Here is a 27,323-nt window from a genome sequence, read left to right on the forward strand (position 1 = left end):
TGTCTCATGCATCCAACCTCGGCTGGTGATCTGTTTCACCCTTGATAATATACATGTTTGGATGCTGTCCTCTCAAAACATCCCACCCTCGCCTTCTCCCACAGAGTCCAAAAGTCTGTTCTGTACATCTGTGTCTCTTTTTCTGTTTTGCATATAGGGTTATCATTACCATCTTTCTAAATATCATATATATGAGTTAGTATACTGTATTGATCTTTTTCTTTCTGGTTTACTCACTCTGTATAATGGGCTCCAGGTTCATCCATCTCATTAGAACTGATTCAAATGAATTCTTTTTAATGGCCGAATAATATTCCATTGTGTATATGTAACACAGCTTCCTTATCCATTCATCTGTTGATGGGCATCTAGGTTGCTTCCGTGTCTGGCTATTATAAAGAGTGCTGTGATGAACATTGGGGTGCACGTGTCTTAGATCTGGGTTCCCTTTTCTCCATACCTTCTCCAGCATTTATTGCTTGTAGACTGTTGGATAGCAGCCATCTGACTGGCATGTAATGGTACCACATTGTGGTTTTGTTTTGCTTTTCTCTGATAATGAATGATGTTGAGCATCTTTTTATGTGTTTGTTAGCCATCTGTATGTCTTCCTTGGAGAAATGTCTTTTTAGTTCTTTGGCCCATTTTTTGATTGGGTCATTTATTTTTCTGGAATTGAGCTCCAGGAGTTGCCTGTATATTTTTGAGATTAATCCTTTGTCTGTTGCTTCATTTGCTATTATTTTCTCCCATTCTGAAGGCTGTCTTTTCACCTTGTTTATAGTTTCCTTTGTTGTGCAAAAGCTTTTAAGTTTAATTATGTCCCATTTGTTTATTTTTGCTTTTATTTCCAATATTCTGGGAGGTGGGTCATAGAGGATCCTGCTGTGATTTATGTCAGAGAGTGTTTTGCCTATGTTCTCCTCTAGGAGTTTTATAGTTTCTAGTCTTACATTTAAATCTTTAATCCATTTTGAGTTTATTTTTGTGTATGGTGTTAGAAAGTGTTCTAGTTTCATTCTTTTACAAGTGGTTGACCAGTTTTCCCAGCACCACTTGTTAAAAAGATTTTCTTTTTCCATTGTATATTCTTGCCTCCTTTGTTAAAGATAAGGTGTTTATAGGTTCATGGATTTATCTCTGGGCTTTCTATTCTGTTCCATTGATCTATATTTCTGTCTTTGTGCCAGTACCATACTGTCTTGATGACTGTGGCTTTGTAGTATAGTTTGAAGTCAATCAGGTTGATTTCTCCAGTTCCAGTCTTCTTTCTCAAGATTACTTTGACTATTCAGGTTTTTTGTATTTCCATACAAATTGTGAAATTATTTGTTCTAGTTCTGTGAAAAATACCGTTGGTAACGTGATAGAGTGCATTGAATCTATAGATTGCTTTGGGTAGCATAGTCATTTTGACAATATTGATTCTTCCAATTCATGAACACGTTATATTTCTCCATTTGTTTGTGTCCTCTTTGATTTCTTTCATCAGTGTTTTATAGTTTTCTATATATAGGTCTTTTGTTTCTTTAGGTAGATATACTCCTGAGTATTTTATTCTTTTTGTTGCAATGGTGAATGCTACTGTTTAATACTTGAGGAGATAATAACTGAAAACTTCCCTAAAATAGGGAAGGAAATAGTTACACAGGTCCAAGAAACCCAGAGAGTCCCAAACAGGATAAACCCAAGGCAAAACACCCCAAGACACATATTAATCAAATTAACAAAGATCAAACACAAAGAACAAATACTAAAAGCAGCAAGGGAGAAACAACAAATGACACACAAAGGGATTCCCATAAGGATAACAGTTGATCTATCAATAGAAATTCTTCAGACCAGAAGGGATTGGCAGGACATACTTAAAGTAATGAAAGAGAATAACCTACAACCTAGATTACTGTACCCTGCAAGGATCTCAATCAGATATGAAGGAGAATTCAAAAGCTTTACAGACAATCAAAAGCCAAGAGAATTCAGCACCACCAAACCAGCTCTTCAACAAATGCTAATGGATCTTCTCTAGACAGGAAACACAGAAAGGTTGTATAAACATGAACCCAAAACAACAAAGTAAATGGCAACGGGACCATACCTATCAAAAATAACCTTAAATGTAAATGGGTTGAATGCCCCAACCAAAAGACAAAGACTGGCTGAATGGATACAAAAACAAGACTCCTATATATGCTGTCTACAAGAGACCCACCTCAAAACAAGGGACACATACAGACTGAAAGTGAAGGGCTGGAAAAAAATATTTTATGCAAACGGAGACCAAAAAAAAGCAGGAGTTGCAATACTCATATCAGATAAAATAGACTTTAAAATAAAGGCTGTGAAAAGAGACAGAGAAGAACACTACATAATGATCAAAGGATTAATCCAAGAAGAAGATATAACAATTATAAATATATATGTACTCAACATAGGAGCACCAAAATATGTAAGGCAAATGCTAACGAGTATGAAAGAGGAAATTAACAGTAACACAATAATAGTGGGAGACTTTAATACCCCACTTACAACTATGGATAGATCAACTAAACAGAAAATTAACAAGGAAACACAAACTATAAATGACACAATGGACCAGCTAGACCTAATTGATATCTATAGAACATTTCACCCCAAAACAATCAATTTCACCTTTTTCTCAAGTGTACATGGAAACTTCTCCAGAATAGATCACATCCTGGGCCATAAATCTAGCCTTGGGAAATTCAAAAAAATTGAAATCATTCCAGTCATCTTTTCTGACCACAGTGCAGTAAGATTAGATCTCAATTACAGGAAAAAAAAAATTATTAAAAATGCAAACATATGGAGGCTAAATAACACACTTCTGAATAACCAACAAACCATAGAAGAAATCAAAAAAGAAATCAAAATATGCATAGAAATGAATGAAAATGAAAACACAACAACCCAAAAGCTATGGGACACTGTAAAAGCAGTGCTAAGGGGAAGGCTCATAGCATTACAGGCTTGCCTCAAGAAACAAGAAAAAAGTCAAATAAATAACCTTACTCTACACCTAAAGCAACTAGAGAAGGAAGAAATGAAGAACCCCAGGGTGAGTAGAAGAAAAGAAATCTTAAAAAGCAGGGCAGAAATAAATGCAAAAGAAACAAAAGAGACCATAGCAAAAATCAACAAAGCTAAAAGCTGGTTTTTTGAAAAGGTAAACAAAATTGACAAACTGTTAGCCAGACTCATCAAGAAACAAAGGGAGAAGAACCAAGTCAGCAAAATTAGAAATGAAAATGGAGAGATCACAACAGACAACACTGAAATAGAAAGAATCATAAGAGACTACTACCAGCAACTCTATGCCAATAAAATTGACAACTTGGAAGAAATGGACAAATTCTTAGAAAAGTATAACTTTCCAAAACTGAACCAGGAAGAAATAGAAGATCTTAACAGACCCATCACAAGCATGGAAATCAAAACTGTAATCAGAAATCTTCCAGCAAACAAAAGCCCAGGACCAGATGCCTTCACAGCTGAATTCTACCAAAAATTTAGAGAAGAGCTAACACCTATCTTACTCAAACTCTTCCAGAAAATTACAGAAGAAGGTAAACTTCCAAACTCATTCTATGAGGCCACCATCACCCTAATACCAAAACCAGACAAAGATGTCACAAAAAAAGAAAACTACAAGCCAATATCACTGATGAATATAGATACAAAAATCATTAACAAAACTCTAGCAAACAGAATCCAACAACATATTAAAAAAAATCATACATCATGACCACGTGGGCTTTATCCAAGGAATGCAAGGATTTTTTAATAGCCGCTAATCAATGTAATACACCACATTAACAATTTGAAAGATAAAAACCATGTGATTATCTCAATAGATGCAGAAAAAACCTTTGACAAAATTCAACATCCATTTATGATAAAAACTCTCCAGAAAGCAGGAATAGAAAGAACATACCTCAATATGATAAAAGGTATATATGGCAAACCCATAGGGAGCATTACCCTCAATGGTGACAAATTGAAAGCATTTCCCCTAAAATCAGGAACAAGACAAGGGTCCCCACTCTCACCACTACTATTCAACATAGTTTTGGAAGTTTTGGCTACAGCAATCAAAGCACAAAAAGAAGTAAAAGGAATCCAGATAGGAAAATAAGAAGTGAAACTCTCGCTGTTTGCAGATGACATGATCCTCTACATAAAAAACCCTAAAGACTCTACCAGAAAATTACTAGAGCTAATCAATGAGTAGAGTAAAGTTGCAGGATATAAAATTAACACACAGAAATCCCTTGCATTCCTATACACTAACAATGAGAAAACAGAAAGAGAAATTAAGATAATTTCTTTTTCAAATATTATGTCACAGTTTCAGTCTCATTAAAGTTTATAGGAGTATTCAGATGATGTATCTAATTTTGCTTCAAGTGTTTTGAGATTATGTTGTTTGGTGTATACATATTTAGGATTATTATGTGTTCCTGCTTGATTGACTCTTTTTTCCTTATATAATGTCCTTAGATATTTTCTTTGCTCTAAAGTCTACTTTATCTAATATTGAGATACATTTTTACCCTTTTTTCCCCAAATATACCATTATTGAGTTTCTTGGGCTTTCCTGGTGGCTCAGGCAGTAAGGAATCCACTTGCCTTGTGAAGACCTGGATTCAGTCCCTGGATTGGGACGATCCTCTGGAGGAAGACATGGGAAACCATATTCTTGCCTGGAGAATTTCATGGACAGAGGTACCTGGTGGGCTACAGTCCATGGGGTCACAAAGAGTCAGACACAACTTAGCAACTAAACCACCACCTGGTGTTCCTTCACATTTATTCCTTGGGAGGAACAGCCCCACTCAGGCTGCCTTCTGATGCTAAGTTGGAGGTCAGGAATGCTGGGCCTGGGTTGTCTTCTGTTACATGATGCTGTGTTGCTCTTCCATTCTTCAGGCCCTAAACTAGTTCCCCTTCTTCTTGCCAACTATAAAAGGTCCCTTGAGTGGTCTCTTCTTATTTCCAGAATAAACAGAGGAGTGGGCACAAAGAGAACAAGGGTCATCATGTCTGAACCAGAAGCCCAAAGTATGTTTTACAACCTAGGGAAGATATTTCATGGAGGGAAGTTGAGTAGGAAAGTGGAAAGGATTCCTCAGCAGGCTGGAGATGAAAGTCATGGAGTTCCTTTCTTTTGAAGTCATCAGAAGCTGAGAAAGTGTTTTTTCTAAGTTATATATATATATATATTCAGCTCTGAGTGAGTACACTTTCTGTTTCAGCAAACTGTAAGTCTTCTGTATTTTTTCATTAATTTTCTTTACAAATGCAAATATATTATGGTATCCATATGACATTTTATTTATTCTTCTAGGCCATTTCAGTTCAGTTCAGTTCAGTCACTCAGTCATATCCGACTCTTGGAGATCCCGTGAACTGCAGCATACCAGGCTTCCCTGTCCATCACCAACTCCTGGAGTCCACCCATACCATTGTCCATTGTGTTGGTGATGCCATCCAACCATCTCATCCTCTGTACTCCCCTTTTCCTCCTGTACTCCATCTTTCCCAGCATCAGGGTCTTTTCCAATGAGTCAGGTCTTCGCATCAGTTGGCCAAAATATTGCAGTTTCAGCTTCAACATTAGTCCTTCCAATGAACACCCAGGACTGATCTCCTTTAGGATGGACTTGTTGGATCTCCTTGCAGTCCAAGGGGCTCTCAAGAGTCTTCTCCAATACCACAATTCAAAAGCATCAATTCTTTGGCACTTTCTTTATCGTCCAACTCTCACATCCACACATGACCACTGGAAAAACCATAGCCTTGACTAGACGGACCTTTGTTGACAAAGTAATATCTCTGCTTTTTAACATGCTGTCTAGGTTGGTGATAACTTTCCTTCCAAGAAGTAAGCGTCTTTTGGCTTCATGGCTGCAATCGCCATTGGCAGTGATTTTGGAGCCCATAAAAATATAGTCAGGCATTGTTTCCACTGTTTCTTCATCTAATTGCCATGAAGTGATGGGACTGGATGCCATGATCTTAGTTTTTTGAATGTTGAGCTTTAAGCCAGCTTTTTCATTAGGCTATTTTTTTCTAAGCCATTGCTCTGCTTTTCTTTTAATTTGAGATTTAAACCATTAAAAACAGAAATGTAATGTAGAGTTTGGATTATTTACCAGTACATGAATTGATGGAATAATATAAGAATTAAAGATGATTACTTAATTGATCTCAAAAAATTTTATATATGCATATGAAGAGAGTTATTCACATATAGTATTATTCTTGGTCCCTTGTGTTACTTGGAGAACTTTGATTGAAGCTATATATAAAACAAATTACTTTATTATGATAGTTAAATAACTGGTATAATTATGTGTGTACATTCAGCATCCATTAGTCCAGTGTCCATAAAAATGAGTGTACTCATCTCCTGGGGAAGAAAATGTTAGCAATTCCATTTCTATTTATTTTTATCTCCCTGTCATTTAATTTACATTTTCTGTATATTTTTAAAATGTCATAATATATTAGAATAGCAATGCATATATACTATATTTTAATAATATAATTAGGCCACTGACAGTGTGTTGTAAAATGGAAAATAATTTGGAGGTTAGTTCTTCAGGAAACAAAAAATTATCAAAATTTTCTGCATAAAATGGTACTTAATTTGGGGTAGTTAACCAAAAAATTTTTATGAAACCAGTTCAATTGAAGAGAGACAGAATATTCAGAACATCCATGTTTGCATGAGTTTGCATCGAGTCTCACAGACAGAAACATTTTTGAAGTTGGGTAGAAGACCAAGAAACCCGACTGGACAGGGGAAAACTTGAATCTTGAATGCAAGAAAGCATGTTTGCTCCCATCAGTTTATTCTAAGCTGTTTTTCTTTAAATCACCTCTGTTTCTTCCCTTTATTCCCTAAACCCCATCATCTGCTTTACTATTTCTTTTCCCATAGTACAGATCACCTGTTAACATACCATATAATATACTTGGATTCATTTTTATTGCAGATTATCTGTCTGCCCCCAGCTGGAATATCAGTTCCATGAGGATAAGTGTCTGCCTGCTTTGTTTATTGATGTAAACTAAGCACCTGTAAGAGTTTCTGAGTCAAGAAGGAATTAAGTCAATGATCAATTGGTTAAATGACCAGTAGAGGAGTACTGGGCAGGCCTATAGATTTCAAAATTTTGTGATTTTGATTTGCTATTGTAAATAAGCTATTCTGCAGTTAATGTTACAAGCTTAAGACACATTTCTGTTTCTTTTGTCAGCATAAACATAAGCTACCTTTGAAGATAAAGTTTTAGATCCAACATGATCGCTAAAATGCACATTTGAAAAAATAATATATTAGTTGATTTGTTTTCTTTATCCAAAATAGAATTATCTTCCTTTTCAAAACTTTTTCTTACATAGGTGTGTGTATATATGTGTTTATTTATATAAAACAATTCCATCTAATCAAAGGATGGTTTTCCCAATAGTCATGTATGGATGTGGGAGCTGGACCATATGGAAAGTGAGCACTGAGGAATAGATGCTTTTGAACTGTGGTGTTGGAGAAGTCTCTTGAGAGTCCCTTGGACTGCAAGTAGATCAAACCGGTCAATACTAAAGGAAATCAGCCCTGAATATTCATTGAAAGCATTGATAATGAAGCTGAAGCGCCAATGATTTTTCAACCTGATGCAATGAACTGACTCATTGGAAAAGACCCTAATGATGGGAAAGATGGATGGAAGGAGGTGACGGAGATGACAGAGGATGAGATGGTTGGATGGAATCAATGGACATGAGTTTGAACAAGCTCCAGGAGATGGTGAAGGACAGGGGAGCCTGATGTGCTACAGTCCATGGGGTCTCAAAGAGTTGGATATGACTGAGTGACTGAACTTAACTGAAGGTATGCATATGTGCTATGTATATAACATAATGATTATATGATCATTATACATAGGTCACATTGACAAATAATGCTATTTTAGTTTCAGGTATCATTATAATAGATAATATTGACATATAATGTTATATTGGTTTCAGGTGTAAAACATAATTATTTGATATATATTGCAAAATGATCACTGCGATAAGTCTAGTGAACATCCATCACTAGAAATAGTTACAATTTTCTTCTTGTGATGAGAACTTCTAAGATCTCTTGTGATGAGAACTTCTAAGATCTCTTAGCAATGTTCAGATAGGCAATAAGTATATTCCTGTTTTGATTTAGTGCCGTTAAATGAGACAAGTGGCTTTGAGTTTTAGAATCAAAGAATCATCTTTAAATAGTTGAGTTGAATCAAACTACTCAGTGCCAACTGATATTGAGCTATCTTGAAAAATCCATCCCTAGTTAGGCCCACCTGATTCCCATCACACATGGCATGGTGTGCAGGCATAGATGGTGTTTAAGGCTTAAGCCAGCTTTTCCACTTGTCCATGCATTTCTTTCTCAACATCTTTCAATGCCTTATCCATCTCTTGTCTTTACTATCCAAACAAGTTATAATTACGGCAGAAGATGTCTAAGTAGCTAAATTCACAGTTGCTGCCCACTGGGCATTTTGGAAAGAGGCTGAGAAGTAGTCCTTCCAGTATTAGAGTTTTACTTTCAGGGGATTAGAAAGCTTTTCAGTTTGAAGGGTCCATCAATACAAATATACCTCAGAAGTAAACACTGCTTATTTACTTGATTAGTGATTAGCTGACCATCTGCTGAGAGTAAGGCAATGAAGGGTTATTAAACAAGGGAGGATTCAGGCAAAAGGAATGAGGAACACTTGGAGAGGGTGGACACATGATTAAGAGACCATTACTTCTAATTTGTTTAGGTTTAGGTTTTGTTTAGGCTGGATCTGTAAAGGTATGGGTTGTTTCCATTATTTCCGTTCATCCTCTATGCTTTACAATATATGCCTTATTTAAGTGTTGAAAGTGACTAGTGACTTACTTACTGCTTGTTATCACTGGGTAGTCCTGCTTTGGTTCTGATATTCCATAGGGTCTAGCAGAGGCTCTGTAGAGTACTGATTTCTATCATTTGCTGCAGAACCTTAACATTTTTTGGTGATTTCTGGTACTAAGTTGATGAGATACAGGAAAATAGAGCTCATATGCTTTTGGATAAAATCTTAATTTATCTCCTTCCTTCTCTCTGACTTTTCATGTATTGACTCAACTAGTCCCATATTGTTGGATGCCTTTTCTGACTCTTATGTCTGCCTCATTCCTTGCATGTGGTCATGTCTATTTCATTTCCTCTATCTCTCACATCCATTGTGTCTTATCACTTGGCAGAGTACTCTTTGATTTTCAGTGTCATAATATTCCCAGCTCTTTCTAGTCTCTTTCTTTTGCTCTACCAGCCCCAATAGCCACAACTCCTCAATCAACATTAAAGTTTCACTTTTCAAATTCTGGACATTCTTCTCTCCTGGACCTAATGTTCTTGGTTTCCTGTTGTTTTGTAGAATAAAGACAAAATCTCCAAATTGGCGTATTTGATTCTCCCTAATGCATAAAAATCCATACAAGCATTTCTCCATTCTAACCCTACAATAATATATACAGTATATCATGAGAACATAATCAGGAGAGATACAACATGAAAGGTAAAAAATGAACATTTCTTGTGTTTTTGTCAGACTTGATTATTCACTGATACCTAATAATGCTATATGTATTAATATCTCAGTTGCCTTGATCTAGGATGTCGAGATCCTAACTTCATAAGATGATCCTAAATGAATTGACAGATATACTGTTTTCTTATTTTGGCACATCAATATCCCATTAAACTTTCAGAACTCCATCATAAAGAAATGCCATTTACATTACTTCTATGACACATTCAGATGGCCCCTAGCTTTACTTCAATCTACTGTAGCACCATGTTGGCATCACAACTTATTCTTCTTCACTCTACCATATAATATAGCAATTTGATTGTTTATATCACCCTCTCTTTCTCCATAACTGGAGGGCCTACTTCTGGATAATACAGACGTTTTTAAACCTCAGTTTAAGTCCTCAGTGTATCTATGACATGTGACTTACTAATCTATAAGTTCAGTGTAATTCAAAGGTTCTTCATTTGTTTGTTTCTATTCGGTAATCACTGCTACTATTCTTGATATATCTGGGCCATTTCTTCATGTAATCTTACATGGAAATATGTAAAAGAGGGGAAAATCAGCACTTTCTGGATGGCAAGGGAGTGATTGTTAAATCCTGTCCAAATATCCCCTCCTTGTCTATTCCTGACTGACACTATAGAATATCTACGGCTCTGTTCAATATTGTCTGAAATCTACAGAATTCACGTTATACGTCACTGTCAAGCAAGGATAGCACTCTCAATGTCATCACCTCTGTTCTTGATGTGAAGTCCTAAATTTATGCTTGAAATAAATTTTATAAGAGACAAATACATGAAGACGTGTGTGGTCTATTGGTGAGTATATGTTTCCTTCAATTGCATTGTCCCCCTTATTGCCAAATTTCCCTCTAATAAATACTATCCTCTCTGCTTGAAATATCTAGACATTGAAGGAAAGAAAGTTAAGCAAGTAGCACAATAGAATTAGATGTTTTGGGCAGTAAGTGACTTAGAAAGTGCTTACAGGGTTTTTTCATGGTCTTTTACCTTTTGGAAGAAGAAAGTGAAAATACAAGAAAGCTGACACTTTACATGCATGAAAGAGACAAAGGAGGTATTCATAGATTACTTTGGGGCAGAGTATTCTGTCATGTTCTGAAAGGTTTGGGTCATACCTGTTAGAGGCAGGGGCAGGACTCAGATGAGGGTAACCCTGGCTATGAGGGAAGAGGTTGATTTTTGTGCACAGTGTTCCTGTATGTGGGTGAAAGTTGTCTTTGCCTAAAAGAAGATAATTTGGCTGTTATTCTACCCTGAAGAGTTGGCAAGTTTTGTTCAATTCTAGAACTATGGCCTTTAATAACAACAAAAGAATACTCCTAATATAAGGTACAATGTCAGAAAAAAGAGGAGAGAAGAAAAAATGGAAATAGAAAGAAATATGAGATATTTGCTTTTCAGTTCAGTTCAGTTCAGTCACTCAGTCGTGTCCTACTCTTTGCTACCACATGAATCACAGCACGCCAGGCCTCCCTGTCCATCACAAACTCCCAGCGTTTACTCAAACTCATGTCCATTGAGTCAGTGATGCCATCCAGCATCTCATCATCTGTTGTCCCCTTCTCCTCCAACCCCAAATCCCTCCCAGCATCAGGGTCTTTTCCAATGAGTCAACTCTTCGCATGAGGTGGCCAAAGTACTGGAGTTTCAGCTTCAGCATCAGTCCTTCCAATGAACACCCAGGACTGATCTCCTTCAGGATGTACTGGTTGGATCTCCTTGCAGTCCAAGGGACACTCTAGAGTCGTCGCCAACACCACAGTTCAAAAGCATCAATTCTTCGGTGCTCAACTTTCTTCACCATTCAACTCTCACATTCATACATGACCACTGGAAAAACCATTGCCTTGACTTGATGGACCTTTGTTGGCAAAGTAATGTCTCTGCTTTTTAATATGCTATCTAGGTTGGTCATAAATTTCCTTCCAAGGAGTAAGGGTCTTTAATTTCATGGCTGAAATCACCATCTGCAGTGATTTTGAAGCCCCCCAAAATAAAGTCTGACACTGTTTCCACTGTTTCCCCATCTATTTCCCATGAAGTGATGGGGCCAGATGCCATGATCTTAGTTTTCTGAATGTTGAGCTTTAAGCCAACTTTTTCACTCTCCTCTTTCACTTTCATCAAGAGGATGTTTAGTTCCTCTTCACTTTCAGCCATAAGGGTGGTGTCATTTGCATATCTGAGGTTATTGATATTTCTCCCGGCAATCTTGATTCCAGCTTGTGCATCATCTAGCTCAGCATTTCTCATGATGTACTCTGCATATAAGTTAAATAAGCAGGGTGACAATATACAGCCTTGACTTAATCCTTGTTCTATTTGGAACCAGTCTGTTTTTCCATGTCCAGTTCTAACTGTTGCTTCCTGACCTGCATTCAGGTTTCTCAAGAGGCATGTCAGGTGGTCTGGTATGCCCATCTCTTTCAGAATTTTCCACAGTTTATTGTGATCCACACAATCAAAGACTTTGGCATAGTCAATAAAGGAGAAATATATATATTTTCTGGAATTCTCTTGCTTTTTCGATGATCCAGCAGATGTTGGCAATTTGATCTCTGGTTCCTCTGCCTTTTCTAAAACCAACTTGAACATCTGGAAGTTCATGGTAAGGGTGTTTAAAAAAGCATATATATTTGGGTCCTTAAAAATAAAGTATTCTAAATGTATTTCATCATTCATTACCCAAGTCCTTGATTCACTTTCCCTTTGCTGCCTTTTCTTCCTTCTGTCTTTCTCTTCCTTCTTTTTTATTTATCCCCCTTTCCCTTATACCTTTACATTTCCCATTTTCTGTGTACCAGGAATTACTGCTAAAGGCCTCAGATACTGCAAAAGCAGTCCAACATCATCACTGACTTCTTAGGAGAGCCAGTCAAGAGACTGGCCCTCATCCCAGGTGTTTAGAGGCTGTTGAACAAGCTGAGCAACCCTAATCCAGTCACATCGTTCCAGTCTCAATAGAGACTCAGTCTATTTGGAGGATTTTATAATTCAGGGACCTACTAGGGCATGTTTGTAAGGCTGAATACTTACTGACAATGATAGTTACTCTAAAAGGAAGAGAGAATGGTATCTCACTTCTCAGATAAATGTATTTTTGAATCCAGCTTTCTGATCTCCTCAGTGTCTGTGTAACCAGTTGGACAATTGTCCAGAGGCCCCAGGCAGGGGACAGATGCACACCAGTATTTCTGCCATTCAGTGATTCAGAGCGTTTATGATACATGGGTTTCCTGTGGGTCAGCTAGTAGGCAGCTGACTGTGGGCTACTGAATTTTCTCCAGATGGTGCTTGCAGAGTGAGGGAAACAGAGAGGCTGTGCTGACGACTGCAGGTGGTGAGCTGTGGGGACCAAGACACCTCCCCTGATTAAAAAGGAAACTATGGTGTTGGGAATCCCCAACTTGTGCATGTCCTGGATAATCACAAGGACACCCCACAAGAGAAACACTTATCAGTCAGGGGGAATTTCAGATCAGTCTGTCTGGACCAAGAGAAGGTTACAAGAGCACCATGTAAGGCAGTGATGTCAGAACTTTCCCATCTCATTACCATCTACCCTGTTCCAACATGGTCCAAGGAATGAAGATCCTGAGAGGGAGAGAGAAGAAACCTTGCAGAAATGGACACATCAATGCTTCCTGGTAGGTCCCCTGGGCCTCAGCAGGGGAGAGGGAAAGATTGAATAGGCTGATTGTGAGATGGAGTTGACACTTGACTGACCTGGCCTTGTGAACCCAGAGTGATAGAATGTATGGAATGGTTGCAAGGTGGTGCAGAAAATGAGGATGCAGTGGAGTGTGGGTGAAGACAGTCACTGGAGCATGGAGCCAATTCATACTTGTATCTGCTATGGTCTCAACCTCTGTGTCCCCCAGAAATTTCATGTGATGAAATCCCGACTCCCATGGTTGTGGTATCCATAGGTGGGGCCTTTGTGAGGTGATGGAGTTATAAGGATGGAGCTCTTCAATGAGATGAGTTCTTTTATGTATCAGAGACACACAGGCCCCAAGCCTCTCCACCCATGTGAGGATACAATAAAAAGTGTGTGACCAGAAAGGACCCTGCATGACCACGCTGTGGAAATCCATTTCCATTGTTTATAAGTCTGTGATATTTTGTTATAGCAACCCAGAAGGATGAAGACAGCATCCTAACAATCTTTAGACAGTTCAGTATACCTCATGCTATTTGTACAAAGGTGTGAAGCACTGATCATGTCTGGTGTAAGACTGTGACAGATGGCTGACAGTTCACGGCTGGCTTTCATAAAGAATCCTGAAGATTCAGTCTTCTTGGTAGCATGACTAGAACCATGAACAATTATCTAATTCTTTGATTCTAATAACTTGACCCAGAATAATTGGCTGTGATTGTTCTGTAATCTCTTAATGGTCTTCTTAGCAATGCCAGCTTCTGTTATTTGTGACTAATTTTAATAGGTGCTTCATTCTCTCAAATGTATGGGTGGATTTTCTTTTGATTTTCCATTAAATGAAGATAAGAAATGTTAGATAATTGCCCTCTTCGATTTTGACATCTCTACAGAGTCTGTGTTTATTTTTTTAAGGGGAGACCCATTTCACAGAGCATGCATTAAACAGCTGTAAATTTCAAAGAAGCTTGCTATGGGATAGATCAATAGGACCATATCTTAGCTGGATGGGACGGATGTGGATTTAGCACATGTTGCGGATTCGACACTCCAGGATCTTGGTGTACATGTCAACTTTACGTGAATCCCTGCTTAGGCACTGGAACAGGCTATAAAATGCAGAATGACGCAAATCTTCATTGCTGGACACCAGGGATGGGAGTCCTGACCAGGTAATATGAGCCTCGCTCATCTTCTGCCGCACTGGAAAAATAATCTAAATACCCAAAACATATTGACTTCTTATGTATTTTATTAGTAATTGCTTATCTTAGTCCCTTGTAATTATCAAATTACGATTTGGGGAACATGTAGGAATATAAAACTCTCTAGATATGGATTTTGGAGCCAGACTATGAGGAAACAATTAGGAATCTACAAAGTAGAAACATAACTCAAATTTAGTTCTAACTTTCTCTTTTCTTCCTTCCCACTCTCATCCTTTGATTTGAGGAGAAAAGAGAAAGAAGAAAAGTGGAACTTCAAGAGCAAATGTCCTGGGATACTTTGAAGAAAATGCTGATCTTGAAGATTCTGTCCTCTAGTTCTCTTACTCTTGAAAATATTTCAACCACCTGTGTCCAGGAAGAGGCAAGCTTTGGGTAGAATTGTGTGCAATGCAGGGAAGGCTGCACATGTCAATGCAGTGAAATTCTGATTCCTTTACAATAGACTCTATCACTATGAATGACTAGGCTCCTGCTTTATGTAGTAGCAGTCTAGCATATAGAAGACATGAATCTTTTTCTTACAAAATGAGATATTTCAAATTCCTTATGCATTACAGGGGTCACCTCTTTAATTCATGAACAAAGCAAGAAAGCCCTCTGCAGGAGGCTCACCTGGCTGAATTGTCTCTCTATGAGTTCTTGAAGTTCTTGTACTTTTTTCGCATTCTCTCTGGCACTTGATAGGATAGCATCTGAGACTTCTTTCATGCTCTGCAGCTCTGTGAATAGATGATACAGAGGTCTTTTCCAAGAGTGCAGCAACATGAGGATCCACTTACTCAGGTCTTCATTCTAAGCAGCCATAAGAAACGGTATCATTAAAATAATCATAATTCAGTGGTTTTGGTAGCATGTGATCTTTGCTCAGGGCAACTGACCTAAGGAACTTTTGCTTATTGCTAGGTGTATGAAGAGATTTTTGAAGGTAGTAAAAGTTGCAAAAGTATAAAATTAAGCTATTAGTTTACACTTTGCTGAATTATTAAGAATCTAGATTATTTTAGAAACTAATTCTTCTGATGCATTCTAATTTATAACATGAAGAATTTTCTTTTTGCTTCTGAAGTCCTACCACCACTCAGTGAGTTCTTTTATGCTTGCATATTTGCATGAGAGAAATCTAAGTGTTTTATGACAAGTCAGTATGTGCCTGCAGTACCTGACCCAGGAAAGAGGCATTCTACCTGTGCCCACATCACTGTCACCCAGTGATTCTTTCGTATTAATGAATCAGATGAGTCATTCATATTGATTTTCGATTGGTAATTTGTTTTATGATATTAAAACAAAGAGACAGTGAAGAAGACATGACATTCCTAAACAGGCTTTCTTTCCTCAGTTGATCCCAACACCAGCCCCCATGCTGGTATCAGAAGAGCCTGTCTTGTTGACATGTGTCCAGGCAGAATATGGCACAGCGTTGTCTTTAGTAACAGCATCAGTGGGATTCACAATGGAGGGTTTTCCCCCCAGGTTCACTAATACTAGTAGAATTGAGCATGAAAATCCTGGGGGCTGAAGATCTCTAGTTAATATGCTTGATTTCTTTACATCCATGAACTGTTTTAGTGGTAAAGAACAGAGAACTGAATAGGATAAACTATAGTAATACACATAAAGTGCTAAGTAAAATGTATGGCCATGTAGTAACTCTCAATAAACTTTAAAATCAAGCTTACTGAAAAAATTCCTCCTCTTCCTCCTCTTTGACCTTTTCCTTTACTTGATCATCCTCATTATTAATGAGCTTAACAGAGGAAAAGAATGCTGGTATCATTAAGAAAGTTGTAGAGAGAGAAGGTAGTATTTTAAGGGGGGATGCATGTGAAAATATTTCTATAATGTCAGGATAAAGGATAATGCAGGAAATCAGAAAGGAGACATTATAACGGTCAACATTTAGAGCTGCCATAAATGACTGAGGCTTGTTATGTAAACTGTGTTGTCCTCAGAACAGAGGCAGTTGTTGCAGCCATGAGAACCAAAGCAATGTTTTATAGGCCATTGTGGGGGAGACTTAAAAATTAAGAATAAAACATAACAGAAGAGTCATTGTGAATGATGAATGAAAGAGACGTCAGAAAAGTAGAAGCAGAATCAGGAGAGCCTTGAAAGGTACATGAGATTGCTCAGGTGGAGCAGCATAGGACTCCCAATTAGGAGTCACTAGTAACAGGGAATACTCAAAACTGCGATGTGTTTCCTACATATTCATGAATTTTTCAATCTTATATTTTACACATGGAAGTTCCCATTCATTTCCTGTTTGCATACAGTATAATAACTGCAATCCTGTGTCAGATGCATTGGTTGAACTAAAGATGTCTGAATAGACAATTTATAGATCTGTTATTCATTTTGCTACTACAGATCTTTAGTCATCACTTGATTTTGCTCATGCTTCATCAACTGCATAATATGATTTCTCTTCAATTGCTTATGGTTCCTTTACCTTTTTCTCCATGTACTGTTACCATTACCTCTAATAATCTGAATCCTGGTAACCTACATACTGTCTCACTGATCTGGTGAAAAACCCAGGTGAAAGACTCACGTTCATCTGTAGGGCTTTTTCTCTTTCTTCGGGAGCATGGAGGGAATTGGTATGGCAGCTGTTGGTGACATTGATGTAGGACTGTTTGCCCTGGACATATTTTTCATCCTGAAAGTGATCAGGCAATTAGTTAGGGTTGTTGGGCATTCAGAAGATGAACCCATTACCAGAACATTAACGTGTTTGATAGATGTGTAATTTTTTTAACTGGGGGGGCATCACAAAATTTGAAATTCATTCTTTTCCTACTTTTTCTATACACTGACTTTATAAAAATGATTTTACATATAACTTTTCTAAGTTAAACTTTTTCCCTTCTCTGTTTTATTATTTTATTTTCTACAATTTGAACCAAATATAGTACATATGTATCAATAGTTGGTGCTTCCCAGGTGACAGTAGTAATAAAGACCATTCCTGTCAATGCAGGAGATATAAGAAGCCTCAGGTTTGATCCCTGGTTGAGGAGCATCCCTTGCATGAGGGTACAGCAGCACACTCCTGGTCTCTTGCCTGGTTATCCTATGGACAGAGGAGCCTGTTGGTCTACAGTCAGTAGGGTTGCAAATAGGTAGACAGAACTGAAGTGACTTAGAATGCATTCATGCACTATATTTAACCATTTAATCTCAAGTTTACTGTGGGTTAGAGCCAATATATTCCTTTATAAGGAGTATACAGTAACGACTCTGACTTATCTATGAACACGCTCACAAAAAAGCTTAGTGTTCATCCCAGGTGCAAAATACAATGTTGTTTATGGTGGCAAAATGGTACATCAGAAAAACATGGAATAAGTTGTAGGAAATACTAAGCAATGGACTGAGAATAATAAGAGTTGAAAATTCTAGCTAAGACTTTGATAGATAAAAACTAATCTTTAGTGGAAGTTATGAACATTTAAAGAGATTACTTAGAAGAGTTGGAAAAAAATGGACAGTCAAAAATGGAGGATGAAACAAAAACTAGTGAGTACAAAGAACTATGTGAATTTAATAGAAACCTTTAGCACCATCTTTTATTAGCTGTCTGCTCTACTGTGTGCTCCGTGACTGACCTAAAAGAATTAACATACAACTTTCAAATACCTTTATCAGAAAAAGAATAATTGTTCCCAATTGTAAACTCCCCTTCTATTGTAGCTCGAAACCTATTCACTGCAAATCTTAAAACAATAATTTGTAGCATTAAAAAAACTACCAGTATTCATTTTTGTGACCAGGATTCAGCTTTGTTTAACATGTTCCATCCACCCAGTTCATTGCAGAGCAGTTCTCATTTATTGCCTATTTATTCTGAGCCTGGAGAGGAAAGCCCAGAGAGGCCGTGAAGGACCAGAAAATCACCATTCTTCCTTTTCCCTTATGCCACCTAAAAGTGCTTTCTGTCAGGTAGTATTATGGACTGAATGTGTGTTCTTCAAATTCATGTGTTAGAGCCCGAACTGCCAAAGTACTGTGTTTTGAAAAAGGTTCCGACTTTTTGGCACGCCATGGTCTATAGCCCACCAGAATCCTCTGTCCATGGGATTTCTCAGGCAAGAATACTGGAGTGGCTTGTTGTTCTCTTCTCCAGGGAATCTTTCAGACCCAGGAATAGAACCCAGGTCTCTCCCATTGCAGGGAGATTCTTTACCATCTGAGCCATGAGCAAAGCCCATTAAGGTTAAATGAGCTCTTAGGGAGCAACACTCATCCAATAGGTTTAGTGTCTCCATGAAGTGAAACACCAGAGAATTCCCTCTTCTGTCTCTGTGTCTGTGTGTCCTTTCTTCTGTCTCTCTTCCCCACCCCCACCCTGTGTGATGACGCATGGAGAAGCCATCCTGGGAAGAAAGAGTTCTTACCAGAACCTCACCTTGCTGGTGCCCTGATCTGGGACTTCTAGCCCCCAGAGCTGTGAGCAAATAAATTTCTGGTGTTTATTCCACTGAGTCTATGGTATTCTTTTATGGCATTCCTAGCTGACAAATACAAAATCATTCATTTTTGAAAATTAAAAAAGAAAAACAATGAAAGGAAATTTAAAAAGTTATTGAACTTCTTAGGAACTTTTGAGATTTCACAAAACTGATCCTTTCTTGATTTCTACATCTTATGAACTGACAGCATGTTTGACTTAGACAGCGTGTTATTTGAAGTTTAGCTGATGCAGCCTTCTTCTTGAAAGGACAGTATGGCCCAGTCACTTACCCGAAGGCTCCTTCTGGGAGCCTGGCGGGCTATATAGTCCATGGGGTCCAGGAGTCGGACATGACTTAGTAACTAAACCATCACCACCACAGTACTTACAAAATCATTGAACATTATTGTCGAAAGGTTATGCATGTCGTGGGACAGCCTGGAGGCATTGACAAACAGGTCTGTAAGAGACTTCAGGGGGATGTCAAACACGTCAGGACAACAGGACGGGCATACGTTGCCTTGGCACAGGAGCAGATGTGACATGACCAGCAGCAGAAGCAGGCAGGACCCTGTTTAAATAAAAATATGAGCCATTCTGAGATGATCTAGTCACCTGAGGTTATCAAATTCATCCTGTGGAGGGAAGCCTTCTCTTTCCCTGTTGCTCTGAGCAGGAGTTGGTGCTGTAGTAGCTGGGGTGGGGAAGAAGGAGCGCCTTCTGTGTGAATTTAGATGGATGATGACATTTGCACAGACAGATAGTTGGAGAAGTAGGTTACTCCCTGCATTTTTGTATTGCTCCCTGAAGTACTTCTGTGGTCTGCAAATGTTTGGAACTTAATTTTGAACCAGAGGATTTAGGTCCTTCTTTTAAGACAGTTTAATGTTGGGACTCTGCAGACTCTGAGCAGTGAGGCCCTCTAGGAGGGCCTCTACATTGATTAATGCTTGAATTTTAGACACTGAAATGACAAGAAGTGTACAGTTGATCTGTGTGGTTTACCATCACGCTGGGGTAAGAGTAAACACATGACTGACTGATCGCTACTATTGAGTACAGAGAGAGTACTAAGAGAAAAAGGATACTGTACCTTGGATCTGCTAACTCACCTTCATAACCCCATGCATGTCTTTGATATTTTCCCAAAAGTTTTAGAACATGTTAAAATCTGTGTTTCACAGTAGCCCTGTGAGATAGCCTCAATCTTCACTATGATCATCAAGTTATGTTAATGAAGATGCAATGACTTGGAGAGGGCAAGTAATTTTCCCTGGTCCCATTGTTAGCAGATGGAGGAGACTGGGCACCAATGCAGTCATATGTTCACTTCCTGATGTCACATCACACATGCCTGTGGGCTCTCGGTCTGCATGTGTATAACCAGGACCACATCAGAAGCTGTGATGACTCTGCTTAACGCGAAAAATATTTTGTCTTTGACTGCAAGGCAGCAGTGACCCTAGAACATTGGTTTTATCCACTTGTTCTGCTCTGTCTACAAAACACTCACTGTTAAAGTCTTTGACAATTATCAGTGCAGGAGGCCTGGTTCTCCTGGCTAGCCTTTCTTCTAGTCACCTTGACAGGTCTTCTACTTTTATGGATCTTTAATCTTCTTGTTACATTTGTTTCTTTGATAAAATGGTAAATGAATCTCCAAATGGTAATTCAATAATATTACCTGCTCAGCACCCAAGACAACGTCATTGGCTCTGCGAACAAGGCCTGCTCTATCATGACTTTGACTTTTTAGGGAGAAAAATTATCTATCTGGTCAGGAGTACATCCTGACTACCCATGGGGCTTAGTTTTTGAACCATCTCCAAACATTTCCTCTTTGATAGTAGAACTAGACCTTCATGCCTCCATGATGTATTGTAATATTTCAGAAATTATTCCTGGCCCTACCTTTGGCCAACAGAAGCATAAAATCATAGACTCTTGCAAGTGTGATTTTAATATTACTTTTCCTGTCTATCCATTATAAGTAAGCAGAATTTAAGACTGACGTGAACAAGAATTGAGTTTGGACAAGAGAACTGATAAAATAGAGATTTTATCCTCCTGAGTGAGATCTGAACATGGTTCTTTTTCCAATTTACCAGAAGAGTGGTAATTTAATGAAGGATAAGATATCAACATTTACTAGGTTTTCTCTGCTCTTAGTTACTTTAAAAGGGCATGGTACCTAAGAATAAAACGGTTATTTAAAATTAGGTGATGAAAATAAAAGAAGTGGTTCTCAAAAGGAAAGCATATAAGTTGGAGAATTTTGTGACTATATCTCTCATCAACTAAAGAGCTTATTGTGACAAGCAAGGAGAATAATAGCTTGCATTACATAGACGTATTTGTGTGCATATATTTCTGTGCATGTATACATATTTCATGCATAAATATATGTTTAATTCGACATGGAACTTTGGACCTTATAAAAATAGATTTTATAAAGGGCAGTAAATGTAGCAGAATACCCTAATTCCTAATGTAATTAATCATTTATTGGTAGATGACTAATTAGGTTTCTTTTTTCTGTTAAATGTTATTTGTGTGTTTGCTTTGGTAGCACATACATTAAAAACTTGGAATAATATTGAGAAGATTAGCATGGCCCCTGCCCAATGATGACATGCTAATTTGTGAAGCCTTCCATATTTTTCTGTAATAACTTCGAGGGATGGGATGGGAAGGAAGGTGGGAAAGAGGTACAAGAGCGAGGGGACATAGGTAAACCTATGGCTGATTCATGCTGTTTGGCCAAAAGCAGTACAGCATTGTAAATCAATTACCCTTCAATTAAAGATCAATAAATTTAATTATTAAAACTGTTATTGGGGATCTTATAACAGGTTCAGATATTCATTGTATGACTAAAGGGGATCTGACTGGAAACTGAAGGTGTCAATTATCACTGGTTAGTGATTCATTAACTTTATACTTGAATGAGAAAGTAAACTAACAAACACTATTGTCTGTGCTTCAGTGTCACAGCAAGCTATATTTCTTCTCTGCATTCACTTTTAGGCGGTATAGTGCCCAAACTTTGAAACTGACGCCGTTCCCGGAAGCACACAGTCATGGGTTCTGTTTAGGGTTTTTGTTCTTGTTGCTGGAGGCTTTTGTTTGCTGGTCCACTAGGTCCGAAACTTTCTTTCCTGAGCATTCTCTGGTTCTGTCATGTGCACAAGTCTTTCTATTTTGGTTGTCTAATTTGATTCTCTTATTCTTTTGATCAGACTACCAAGTCTCTTTATGATGTATTTTTCAGACCCTTTTGTGCTTTGATTTTTCTGATGCTCATTAGTGTATTTGCTTCCATGTCTACCTATCTGAGTAGTTTTCAGTATCTACATAAACCCTACCCTATTCGCTTACTGTCTGGATTTTGGCATGTAGCATCAGCATATGTTTATGAACTTCATCTTCCTTCTGGTGCAATTTCTGGTATACAGCTTAAGCTGGTTGGCTCCCATCTGGCTTGTTCCTGTTGTCTCCAAACAATTAGAGAGCTCGGTTTTCTTTCTAGGCAATACTGCCCCTTCTTTTGATATCATTGCTAATTTTCTGTGATTTCACTTCCTGCTTCATCAACTTTGTCTTTCTCAATCTACTCTAACTTGAGTGCTATGTGTCTCTATGCTGATATTACTATTTTAATTAAATATCAACCTAGTGTAGCAGAGAATTAAAGAGAATAAAATGACAATAGCATTAGTAATAATACATTCCCCCAAATTATAATCCAGTGATGCTCCCAGTTTTAAATGACTTACTATCCATGTATTATTGAGGTCCTACGTGTTTCAATTTTGAAATAGGATGTAGGAAACAATGGAGTTGAAAATTGTGAAAATCACCTTGGATTTTAGATGCCTCAAGATTAAGTATGCAATTACTAGTTTTTATGGTTAGTAGGGCTATTCTTAGCACATATAGCTCAGTGTGGGGTGATCACTATTGAGTGAAGGATGTATTTTGTGAACTGTAATCACCAAATAGGTGATTGGAAGTAAAGAAAGCAATGCCAGGAAGACACAGGCTTCTGTTTTGGAAGGAAAAACTTACAGTGTCTGACATCTACTGTCTAATCTTCAGATTTTTCAAAACTCTTACTCTTCCTTTGCTCATTTAATATTTTAGGTTGTTGATTTATTTTCCTACTGAGTTGCGTGAGTGTCTTATACGTACTTGAATATGAAGCCCTTACCAAATATGTGATTTGCAAGATTTTTTTTTCATTCCACATGTTGTCATTCATTTTATTGATGGCTTCTTTTACTATGCAGAAGGTTTTGCGTTTGATGTGGTCTCACGAGTTTATTTTTGCAGCTCTTGCCTTGGCTTTTGATGACTGACTTGTTCTAGCTGCTTATATTTTGGAAAGTGATCCTTTATCAGTTGTTTTATTTGCTATTATCTTCTCCCATTCTTACCAAAAGACACAGACTGGCTGAATGGATACAAAAACAAGACCCATATATATGCTGTCTACAAGAGACCCACTTCAGACCTAGAGACACATACAGCCTAAAGGTGAGAGATGGAAAAAGATATTCTATGGAAATGGAAATCAAAAGAAAGCCGGATTGGCAATTCTCATATCAGAACAAATAGACCTTAAAATAAAAACTATTGTAATGATAACCCTATATGCAAAACAGAAAAAGAGACACAGATGTACAGAACAGACTTTTGGACTCTGTGGGAGAAGGCGAGGGTGGGATGTTTCAAGAGAACAACATCGAAACATGTATATTATCTAGGGTGAAACAGGTCACCAGCCCAGGTGGGATGCATGAGACAAGTGCTCGGGCCTGGTGCGCTGGGAAGACCCAGAGGAATCGGGTGGAGAGGGAGGTGGGAAGGGGTAGCGGGATGGGGAATACATGTAAATCCATGGTTAATTTATGTCAGTGTATGACAAAAACCACTACAATATTGTAAAGTAATTAGCCTCCAGCTAATAAAAGTAAATGGAAAAAACAAAAGAGTTAAAGAAGGACACTACCAAATGTTCAAGGGATCAGTCCAAGAAAAAGACAAAATAATCTTAAATATTTATGTAGCCAACATTGGAGCACCTCAATACATAAGGTAAACACTAACTGACACAAAAGCAGAAATTGGGAGTAACACAATAATAGTAGGGCATGTTAACACCCCACCTCTATCAATGGACAGATCAACAAAACAGAAAATTAATAAGGTAACATTAGCCTAAAAGTATATATTAGAGCAAACAGACCTAATTGATATCTTCAGCACATTCCATCCAAATGCAGAAGAATACTCTTCTATTCAAGTGCACATGGAACATTTTCCTCCTCTTGAGTCACAAATCAAACCGCAGTAAATTTAAGGAAATTGAAATTATATTAAGCATTGTCTCTGACCACAACAATATGACACTAGATATTGAATGTAGGGAAAAAAAACTTTAAATTTCACAGTTACAGGGAGAATAAACAACACATTTCTAAATAATGAACAGGTTACTGAAGAAATAAGGGAAATCAAAACATTCCTAAAAAAAAAAGAACAGTGAAAACATGATGATCTAAAACCTATAGGATACAACAAAAGCAGTTCTAAGAGGGAAGTTTATAGTAATACAAATCCTACTGCAAGAAACTAGTTGAATAGACAACCTAACTTTACATATCTTTAGCTCTTTTTAAATTTTTCTTATCAATGTCTTCAAAGTTTTGTATAAAATCTTTCAACACCTTGCTTAAGTTTATTTCTAAGTGTTTGATCTTTTTGTGATGCAATAGTAAATGGGATTGTTTCCTTTATTCCACTTTCTGATAGTTAGTTGTTGATATATAGGTAGGCAACTGAGTTTTGTATATTGGAATATAGTAAACATAATGTATGCTACATCTTTAAAGAACAGACATTTTCCCACATATAAGACATATACATGATCAAGAGGTATATGACAAGATGCTCAGCATCGTTAATAATCAAAGGAAATGCAGATCAAAAGCACAAGAGATATCACCTCATACCTGTTTGAACGGCTAGTACCAAAAATGTAAGAAATGACAAATGTTATTGAGGATTGAAGAAAAAGGTGTGCTTATACACTGTTGGTAGGGTTGTATACCGATGCAACTCCTATGGAAAAATACTGTGGAGGTTCCTCAAGAAATTTAAAAGAGAACAATTATGTGAATCATTATCCCACTTCTGGATATATAGTCAAAGGAAATGAAATCATTGTCTCAAAGAGAGGTCGGTATTCCCATGTTCACTGCAGCATTATTCACAGTAGGCTTGGTATAGAAACAACAATCTTTCAACAGGTGAATGGATTAAAATAATTTGATGTGACATATATAGGTAAATATTATTTAGCCATTAGAAAATGAAAATAATCTTTCCATTTGTGGCAACATAGATGAAACTGGAGGGCATTATGCTAAGTAAACTAAGTCTGAGAAAGAAAAATAAAATATGATCTGAATTATAAGGACTTTCAAAAAAAAAAGATGGAACCCAGAGTAGAAAAATGATTGCCAAAGACTGGATGATAGGACAAATGGGGAGATATTTTTAAAGTTTACAGATTTTCATATATAAAAAATTAATAAGGTCTGAGCATCTAATTTTGAGCTTCACGATCTAATCATGAGATCTAATCATGAGATTGAACAAGCTCTGGGAGTTGGTTATGGTTATGGACTGTGTTGCCACAGTCCATGGGGTCACAAAAAGTCGGACAATACTGAATGACTGACTGAAGTGAAGAAAGTGGAACTTAGCTGTGTTCTCCTCAAAAAGCAAAAGTTAAACATGTGTGGTGATGGCAATGTTACTTAGTAGAAATGGAAACTTCTTTCTAATACATGTACAAATGGGGGTGGACAAGATGGCGGAGGGGTAGGTGGAAGTGGGGTACACCTCTCTCCACCGATGCATCAAGAACATCTAAAGATGCGGCAGTTCTCACAGAAGATCATGTGAATACTGGCAGGAATCCCTGACTACTGAGAAGGAATATCCGGATCCATACAGAACTCGGTAGGACAAAGGAAAGAAGGGACAAGGACGAAGGGGAAAGAAGGAGGAGAGAGAGCAAGAGGGACCAGCCTGCACCTGGGGCTGAGGGAGCTGATGCGCAGGGGAGAGATCCCCACATCCATGGCCGTCCACTGGAATGGGGGAGTCATTTGAAGCTGTTGGGGAGTGAACTAACTAACCTGTGACCATCTAAACAGAGTGAGAACCAGATAGACAAGCCATGCTGCTGCCTTTCTTACCTCGGACAGGGTTGTAAGTCCACTGGTGTCCACGGAAGCTGGGAGCTGGAGCCATGGGGACTGCAGAATGATCCCAGGGTGAGAAGTCCTGTTGACCGTGGGGAGTCAGCCGAATGGGATGGGATGGAGGAAATCTGCTGCATCGAATGCTTTTTAAGGAAAACCACGAGGCCATAAAAGTAGGGTTCAACTGCCTGTGGAGTAGAGATATCTCTTTCGCCATGCTGGTACCTGTAGGTTGAGCAATAGAGAAAGACTTCAGTGAGGGTGTTCCTTGAGTGCCTGATGCACTAAGCAATGGAGAATTTTGAATGTGTATATACCATACCCTACCCTATTCTCTATCTAAATTGTGGGTTTTAGCATCGTAATATTTTTATGAACTTAAGTTTCTTCTGGTAGAGTTTCTGGTTTACAAATTAAGCTAATTCCTCACATCTGGCTCATTCTTGGTGTTTGAAGAAACTTTGAGAAACTTCCTTCCTCTCAAGGCAATAATGTCCTTTACTACCACAGCTGACTTCCCATACTTTCACTTCTTGCCTACTATATTCTATGTCTTTCTCTATTCACTATCAATTTAGTAGTATGTGTGCCTATGTTGGTATTAATATTTATAATAAAGTATTAACCTGATGCAGTAGAGAATCAAAAGGACTACAGATACAACAGTGGTAATAAATAACCTCCAAATTATAATCCATTAATGCTCCCATTTAAAACAAATTTTCTATCGATACATTAGTGAGGTCTCTTAACTAATTTTCTTTACTAGGTGGCTCAATTGTGAAATGAAATATAGCAAACAAGGGAGTGGTCAACTCTGGAAATTACCTTCCTTTTGATACGCCTGTTTAGTAAGTATGCAAATATTAGGGTTTTTTTTCCCCCCCATTGGGGCTGTTCTTAGTACATATTATAACTCACTGTGGGGTGATTTCTACTGACTGAAGAATGTACCCCGTGAACTGTAATTGTCAAACAAGTGAGTGTAAATGAAGAAAGTAATGCCAGGAAGGCACAGGCTTTTGTTGTT

General features: G+C 37.8%; 1 protein-coding gene and 1 non-coding gene across 2 annotated transcripts; one reads left to right on the plus strand and one right to left on the minus strand.

The window, feature by feature from the left end:
* Positions 1-14,358: 14,358 nt before the first annotated feature.
* On the minus strand, positions 14,359-26,462 carry LOC136151429 (placental prolactin-related protein 3-like). The gene is made up of 5 exons (XM_065912540.1): positions 26,288-26,462; positions 19,409-19,590; positions 17,118-17,225; positions 15,176-15,355; positions 14,359-14,550 (listed from the first exon to the last, which is right to left on the minus strand). Exons 1-5 carry the CDS (start codon positions 26,460-26,462, stop codon positions 14,359-14,361), a joined length of 837 nt encoding a protein of 278 aa, XP_065768612.1.
* LOC136151988 (U6 spliceosomal RNA) lies at positions 21,573-21,681 on the plus strand. Its single transcript, XR_010660150.1, has one exon. It is a non-coding gene; the product is annotated as a U6 spliceosomal RNA (small nuclear RNA).
* Positions 26,463-27,323: the final 861 nt, after the last annotated feature.

Source organism: Muntiacus reevesi, chromosome 20 (genome assembly GCF_963930625.1).
Source record: "Muntiacus reevesi chromosome 20, mMunRee1.1, whole genome shotgun sequence".
Lineage (NCBI taxonomy): Eukaryota > Metazoa > Chordata > Mammalia > Artiodactyla > Cervidae > Muntiacus > Muntiacus reevesi.